The 8,123-nt window shown below is 54.4% G+C and overlaps 1 protein-coding gene across 1 annotated transcript; it reads left to right on the forward strand.

Moving 5' to 3' along the window:
• Positions 1-5,288: 5,288 nt before the first annotated feature.
• Positions 5,289-7,085, forward strand: LOC124688717 (probable amino acid permease 7). The gene is made up of 3 exons (XM_047222353.1): positions 5,289-5,870; positions 5,948-6,536; positions 6,639-7,085. The coding sequence occupies exons 1-3, from the start codon at positions 5,410-5,412 to the stop codon at positions 7,041-7,043; spliced, it is 1,455 nt and encodes a 484-aa protein (XP_047078309.1). The 5' UTR covers positions 5,289-5,409; the 3' UTR covers positions 7,044-7,085.
• The last annotated feature ends 1,038 nt before the right edge of the window (positions 7,086-8,123 follow it).

The raw sequence follows: 8,123 nt of genomic DNA on the forward strand, positions 1-8,123 counted from the left end.
TCATGATCACGAAACAATGATCATCCATTAATCAACAAGCTAGTTATACAAGAGGCTTACTAGGGACTCCTTGTTGTTTACATAACACACATGTATCAATGTTTCGGTTAATACAATTATAGCATGGTATGCAAACATTTATCATAAACACAAAGATATTATAATAACCATTTTATTATTGCCTCTTGGACATATCTCCAACAGCCCTCTCCTCTAGGGTAGGCGCATCAGGGTCATCGGAAGACCATGATGTCGGAGTCGGAGTTCTCTGCGGCTGCGGCGGCCGCCAGCATGCGCTGTTCCATCTCAGCGTCGAACGACGCGTGGGCCGCCTGCTCCTCCTCTGCTTCCTTCTCCGGTTCAACCAAGGCATTGGCGTCCCTGACCGGGTCGAGCAGGTCGCCCGTGTTGTCGTCGTCGTCGAACTCCTCGTCGGAGCTCGAGGCCGGGGAAGGTGGAGTGGGAGGTGGAGGTGGAGGCGCGGCAGCCTGGCCGAGGCCGGCGCTACTCATGGTGGCTCCGGTGGGGGCTGAGCGGCAGCAGCTCTACGGTGGAGGTTGTGCGGTGGCTAGGTTTTGTGGGGAGGAGATGAGATGCTCGCGCCCCTATTTATATAAATCAGAGGCAGGGCGACGGCCGCGGCACGCGTCGCAACGCCATTACTTCGTGCGTAGAGGTAGGCGACGGACGCGTACCACGTGAGGCATCGCCATTTACGCGGCATGCCGAAGCGACGCCTCGGCGCCAGTACTGGCGGAGAACACACATCGACGCTGGGTCGCTGCTAGGAGCCAGACGAAACGTCCGCCACCAGACACGAGCAGACACTTTACACGTTCACGCAGCGTCCGCAGAAATGGATCCGAGTCGCATAATTGGGCCAAGTTTGCGTCGCCGCAGACGGTCCGGTCACTTTGCATCGCCCCACTGAAGAAGGTACCAGACGCATTTTTCGGTCCGGCGAACCCAAACGGTTGCTCAGCGTTCGTTTGCGTCGCCCTGTTGGAGATGGCCTTATCCTCTGTATATGAAGAAGAGACGCAGCGGCAGGGCCCCTCTTCCGGCAGTCCGTCCTCTCCTCCCGGTTCCCTCGCCGCAGGTAGCCGGCCTCTTGCGCGCCGATCGCTCGGACACTACCATCCACGACACGGGAATACCTCAACAGAAAAGGGTGGCGGCGGCGAGAAATAACAAAGGGTTCACGTCTCCGTGTGTCATATGGAGATGGTTGGAAGCAGTGAAGAATCCGGGAAGCACAAGGAGGTGTGCGACTTGGAATCAATCAGGAGTTGGATAACGAGGAGGCCAACATTACGGGGATCGACACCCTCCAGATCAACGATGACTTCGATACTGAAGAGGAAAAGCTGGTGACGATCGACGAAAAGGCTGAGGCGCCTGACATGGATTTTGCATTGTCGCCTTACTCCGACCTGATCTACCTCCTTCACGATCAGATGCAGAAGCTAGTGGAACCTTCTTTCTTCTCAACGGAAGGGAAAGATGTAGCGAGGCTTTGGTCTGGTTCCGAGGAAAACAAGCTGCAATCTATCTCTGCCCAGATCGATGAGCTCCGTAGGTTGATTGGAGTAATGCTACACCTACAAAAATATTTTACGGAAAAGGCTTACGGACTCACAAACCAACAGTGAGAATAAAAAATCTGGCCCGATTTTTCAGGAGGGGATCAAACTCAAACCAACCAAAATAGCCCACGTTGGTCCGTAATCCTTCCGTAACCCAGTTTGTCCGTATGTCTAGGATTATCGGGTTGATTCCTGATTTGAACGAGAAGTTGAGCCTCGTCTCATGGAGCAAGTCTTCTTCCCAACACAGTTTAGCCGCAGCCGACCAGGACGAGAAGCAATTTGCTGGCTACCGCCACATGTGGGAACTGTTCAACGGCAACAAATTCGAGGCTTTAAGTGAGTAAATGATAGTACTCCGTATTATTTTTATTTTTTTGATTTGTTTCGGATTCCTTGCGAATAATCTAAATAAGTAAGTAGAATATTTTCTTCTACTATAACAGATGGGATTTACTTTGCTCGTAATATGAAACCAAATCGATAATGTTAGGAGAACCGAATCATCTAAATTTTACTCTTTAGTTTGTTCCATGTTAGATTTCTAACGGCACATAACTTGGCTTCTTGCAGCCTCGTTGAGCTCCATGATTTTTACACACTGCACACCAGGGCGCATGCCGTTGTATGCTGTTGTCAAGCCGACCCTGCAGATCATTTCTATCAAAGTCACGGAATTAACTGATCTTGAGTGGCCGCTCAAGGTGTATGGCATTATTGCCGCCCGTGATACCGTGGACAACCTTCGCAACCCCCTATTCCTTTGTTCAAGGAATGGCAGGCAACTTGTCACTCAACAAGTAAGCATGATCTATTCCTCTTTTTTTCTTCTTGCATGCATACTCATCGTCTCGGTTCATGACCAATGTTGATGCTCGTAGGATCCGTTTCTGCGCTTGACTGGCCCATCTCGTGCGGTGGTGTGTGAGGAGCCTGTCTCATTTGAAATCAAGCTGAAACTGAAGGGCAGAACAGAGTCTGAAGACAAAGCATTGATGAGTTCTAAGCTATCTTACAAGGGGGATTCTGCTAATAGGTATTCGACCCTAAATGTTGGCAACCACTTCTGCAAAATGGAGTTCTGCTTTCAGCAGCTCGAACGATCAGTCCAAGCCACTATCGTAGGTGTCCGCATTGTTAGTCCGAGGCCATCATCCTCTTTTCCACACGGCGCCCAAGTTTTCTGCTCATCGCTGCCTCGTGGATTCAAAGAAGATGATAACACCCTGTCTTGTCCAAATTTGTTGTTGCATGATTGGAAAGATGGAATAAGAAGTGCTGATGGGCATCTTGATCTGGCAAGGCATGTTGTTTCCGCTGAATTACGTGGGAAGCTGAAAGTTCTTATCAAGGACTGTAAATCCCCTGGTCTCACCGGTTATGTCCTCTTGACACCAAAGAAGTGCAATTTCAGTCAAGCCACATGTCTAGTTGGTGACGCTGAAGTGGAGGTTACTGTTGCTTGGTCCCTGCTTGTGAAAGACGATGAATGCATCTTGTCAAGCAGCTATGTTGATCCATTTGAAGCATGCCCTAAGCTACATCCCTCCGCGTTGACCTTCTTGAAGACGGGAGTTGCTGAAAGTTGAATGTGTTTGTCATGTGTGTATGCAGAATGTACAACAATTCTCCTCCTCGAAACAGGCTTTCGCCCCGCTATATTAATATAGCAACCACACGATACAAGCATGCTGGGGCCGCAGCACAACCAGGCCCAAAAGAAACGGAAGAGAAAGAGAAGAGAAAACAAAAGCCGACACCGGTAGCTCGACAAGAACGATGACGACCCCGCAACCGCTGCGTCCTCCGGAGAATGCCCACCACACTCCTAGCACCTCGAACCGCCGCATACCAAAACAGCACCTTCAACAAGGAGAGCGACGACGACGCCGCTGCTGTCCGGAGAACTCCTGGGGTTTCCCCCGATACACGGAAGGAAATGGAAAGGGGGTACAACCGACGCCCTCCAAGAAGGTAAGGCGGCACCCTCGGGCGCCACCGCGTCAGAGTCGGATGAGCCGACATGGATTTCTCCCAACCCCAAATCCACCATCCTGGACGATTCGAGGAGCTCCCCCAACCTACCGCCCACCAACGCACGCCCCCACGGTCTTGAAGTCCTCATCGCTGTCTCGCCGTGGACACCGGCGCAAGGCCTAGAGGAAGAAGAGGGAGACAGACAGGGCCCGGGGTAGCACACCACTGCCGGCGGGAGGGAACAACCTCCACCGGACGACCACCACCTGCGGTCTTCACGGCAGCCGACCGGACGAAGCGGCAAGGACAAACCAGGCCCCTCCCGGCCCGGCCGAGCCCAACCGGGCCCGTGAAGTCCTCGCCGCCAAGTTGCGGCAGGCCGGCCATGGCGTCGCCACCACCCCGCCACCGCCGACGCGCCTCTTCCGCCACCGGGGAAACGCCGGGTCGGACCGGGGGCCTACGGCCCGCCAAGCCCGGATCGGGCCCGAAAGGGGCCCGGATCTTGGCCGAACGGACGCCGCCACCACCCCTCCCGACCGCCGCTCCGCCGCCAACGACGGCGCCGCCGCGCCTCCTTCCACCCGACACGCGGATTCCACGCCGCCGCATCGGACCGCCGAAGGCCGAGGTGCACCGCCACGGGTCGCCTGCGCCGCGCCCGGGGCTCCGCGCTCGCGGGGAAGGGCCGCCCGCCGCCGCCGGCACCGCACGAGCAACGCCCGGCGGCCCGCGCCGGCGGCGGCGCAGAGAGGGAGGGGGAAGAGAGGGCTGGGAGGCGCGGCGGCTAGGGTTCGCCCCTGCTCGCCCGCGCGGGGGGCGAGAGGAGCGGAACGTACCAGCGCTTCGAATGTACAACAATTCTTAGCATCTACAATATGTTATTTCAAAAATCTGTTCGTTGTGAGGTTGATGCTACTTGTTAGTAGAACTTCTCTCGAGACAATAACTTGCTACTATTGTATTTTGGAGACAATAACGAGTTTTTTTTCGGGAGTGATGTTTTGGCTCTCGGATGCATATGCTTCCTTTATTTTGAATGGACCTTTGATTCATTTTAAAAAATTCAAACAAAATATTCATGTATACATCTTCATAAAAGTCCTTCCATAAAAGATCTACTTGTCGTTTGGGCTATGTAAAAAAAATAAAAGTTTGGTGCTAAAACAAAGGTTTTTTGTGAGACATGTTTGTCTTTTTTACATCGATCACAACAAATATCGGTTTTTCACGAAACTATACGCAGGCATCTAGATTGTTGGGATGTACACGCCGATCTTATTTAGTTGGAATTATTTGACAAGTAGAAACATGTTAGTTATATCGGATACGATCATCCACGTATGCGACGAAATCCGAAAGTGATGATGGATGGAGACACGTCTTCTTCCTTGTCGTGCAATGCAACGGTCCTGCAAATCTGGCAGCATGCATGTGCCTCCTCACACCCTCTCTGGCCTTGATTCAATCCGATTATCGCCAAAAATCTCTGCGATGTGATCTCCTGAATATTGAATAATTGTAGTGTATTTCCCTGGAATACTCGTAGTAGGACAGGCTGTGCAGGTTGTCGCGTATTTCAAAAGAAGAAAGAAGACAAAATGGCTCGTGTGAAGAAGACTATCGGGCTCAGAGTGGTTCAGACCGGCGGCAGGTCGATGTCCATGGTGGGCGCTTAAACCGGGGCGGGGCGGGGCGGGGCGGGGCTCCAGGTCTGGACGATCGATCCAGCTTGTCCGAACCACACGCCAATCAGGTGTCCAGCCTGCTCAGTCTCCAGTCAAACTCTGACCTCCGAAGTCTCTGCCTGTCCCTCCATCTCGACTCCCCCCGTACATTGTCAGCAATGGCGGCGCCGTCGCGCCGGGGCGGCCACAGCCAACCCTTCGACCTCGACACCGCTCCGGAGCTCGACGACGACGGCCACGCCGCGCGCACGGGGAACCTATGGACGTGCGTGGCGCACATCATCACCGGCGTCATCGGGGCCGGCGTGCTGGCGCTCTCCTGGAGCGTCGCGCAGCTGGGCTGGGTCGCCGGCCCCATCGCCATGCTCTGCTTCGCGGGCGTCACCTACGTCTCCGCCGTCCTCCTCACCCACTGCTACAGGTCCCCTCTCGTCGCCGCTTCCGGCGGTGGTGGCTCGGAGGATTCGTCGACCGGTAAGATGAGGAGGAACTACACCTACATGGACGCCGTCCGGGCGCTGCTCGGCCGGAAGCACGTCTACGTCTGCGGCACCCTCCAGTACCTCTACCTCTACGGCATCGGCGTCGCCTACACCATCACCACCGCCACCTGCCTCGGGTAACCATTTTAATTCCACACACAATTCGTAGCACTTTGGTCAATCCTCAATCTGATGGGGTCGATCGTCGTTGCAGCGCGATCAAGAAGTCCAACTGCTACCACGCCCACGGGCGCGGCGCCGCGCGCTGCGGGTCGGGCACGGGCGAGCAGCACATGTTCATGCTGCTCTTCGGCGCGGCGCAGCTGGTGCTGTCCTTTATCCCCAACTTCCACAGCATGGCGTGGCTGTCCGCCGTCGCGGCGGCCATGTCCTTCACCTACGCCACCATCGGCCTGGGCCTGGGCCTCGCCAAGACCGTAGGCGACGGCGCGATCAAGGGCGGCGTGGCCGGCGTGCCCGTGGCCACCGCGGCGCAGAAGACGTGGCTGGTGGCGCAGGCGGTGGGCGACATCGCGTTCGCGTACCCGTACACCATCGTGCTCCTCGAGATCCAGGACACGCTGCGGTCGTCGCCGCCAGAGGGCGAGACGATGCGCAGGGGGAACGTGGTCGCTGTCCTCGCCACCACGTTCTTCTACCTCTGCGTCGGGTGCTTCGGGTACGCCGCCTTCGGCAACGCCGCGCCGGGGAACCTCCTCACCGGCTTCGGCTTCTACGAGCCATACTGGCTCGTCGACTTCGCCAACGCCTGCATCATCCTCCACATCCTAGGCGGCTACCAGGTAACCAATCCTCCTCAACTCTCATCAAGCTTCCGAAACTTCTGAATCTTTTGCTTGTTCTGAATCTGAACAACATGGCGATCGAATTGCTCCGGCCGGCAGATGTACAGCCAGCAGATATTCATGGTGGTGGACAGGTGGTTCGCGGCGAGGTTCCCGGAGAGCGCGTTCGTCAACAAGACCTACCCCGTGCGTTTCCTGCCGGGGCTGCCGAGGTACGGGCTCAACCTGCAGCGGCTGTGCTTCCGGACGGCGTACGTGGCCACCACCACGGCGCTGGCCGTCGTGTTCCCCTACTTCAACGAGGTGCTCGGCCTGCTGGGCGCGCTCACCTTCTGGCCGCTCGTCATCTACCTCCCCGTCCAGATGTACTGCGTGCAGCGCCGGGTCAGGGCCTGGACGCCGACGTGGGTCGCCCTGCAGGCGTTCAACGTCGTCTGCTTCGCCGTCGGCACCTTCGCCTTCGTCGGCTGCGTCGAGGGCGTCGTCAAGAAGAGGCTAGGCTAGGCTAGGCTGTCGGATTGCTGTACAGTTAGCGCTTGAGAAACAACCGTGTACTATGAAACCTGCTCTGTTTCTGCTAAGCTCTACTTTGAGCTTTATATAGTACACAAGACAACAGATGATGATATGTTTGGATATGTTTAGAGGAGAATTATATCTTTTGATGATATACTGAATTCACAACAGTTTAAAACTTGCAATTAATCAAAATTTTAGAATGTATAATAGCTTGCTGGATTGTCGTGTTCCGGAAGACCCTGCCGGCGAAATTCATTGTGCGATCAATGTCTGAAGATTGCTGTATTGGGTGTTTTCGGTCGAGCGCACCCATGTTTTTTATCTGACCATTTGGTTTCAGAGGGAGCGCTTCGAAGCTCTGCTGGCTGTTAATATCATGGAGCTTGTTTTCTTTCCATGGTGCTGGCGGAGAAGGTCATGAAAGTCAAGATTGGTGGAAGAGCAATGGTGGTCGGATCTTGGTGGTGAGATGGAACTGGCTTGGTGTTCCGGCTTCACAGCAGCGGTATGAATGTGGGGGCGACAACACAGGTGAAGTTCAGAGTCCTACCTTTCATGGTGAAAACCCAAGGTCTGGCCTTAACTGGTTGTGCCTGGCAATGACCTTGTTGGAGGCATTGTTTTGAGAGCGGGGACTATCTTCAGGGTGAAAACCTAAGATCTTTGATCGGGCGATGACGGTGTTAGAGCACTGTTCCCTTCTTGAAGGCGTCGTTTTTGGAGAGTCAGTATTTCAGGTGTTGTCTTGGCGGTGGATGTATTGTTGTTGTTAGGCCCGAGATACTGTAGCGGGACTTTTGTTTCTTAGTTTTTTTTTTCTTTTGGCTGTGTGCATCCGTAGTGCCATTATGGTGGTGCGTTGTTGCAGAGGCTGGGTGTAATTGGTATCTTTTGATATTAATATATTTCCTTTATCGAAAAAAGTTACAACTCACAAGTGAGAGGGGGGATTAGAGGACCTTGTATTCAACAGAAGAGGCAACCTCAGTAAGCTGTGGACATGAATTCGTCGCGGTGGATATCGGAGGCTTCGTGTATGTACCACTTAGACAGTTAATTAGAGCA

This window comes from Lolium rigidum, chromosome 2 (assembly GCF_022539505.1).
Source record: "Lolium rigidum isolate FL_2022 chromosome 2, APGP_CSIRO_Lrig_0.1, whole genome shotgun sequence".
NCBI classification, from domain to species: Eukaryota; Viridiplantae; Streptophyta; class Magnoliopsida; order Poales; family Poaceae; genus Lolium; species Lolium rigidum.

Coding starts and splice junctions, on each gene's coding strand:
- LOC124688717 (XM_047222353.1), top strand. CDS start 5,410: ATGGCGGCGCCGTCGCGCCGGGGCGGCCACAGCCAACCCTTCGACCTC. Junction 5,871..5,947: donor ACCACCGCCACCTGCCTCGG/GTAACCATTTTA, acceptor TCGTCGTTGCAG/CGCGATCAAGAAGTCCAACT. Junction 6,537..6,638: donor ACATCCTAGGCGGCTACCAG/GTAACCAATCCT, acceptor TCCGGCCGGCAG/ATGTACAGCCAGCAGATATT.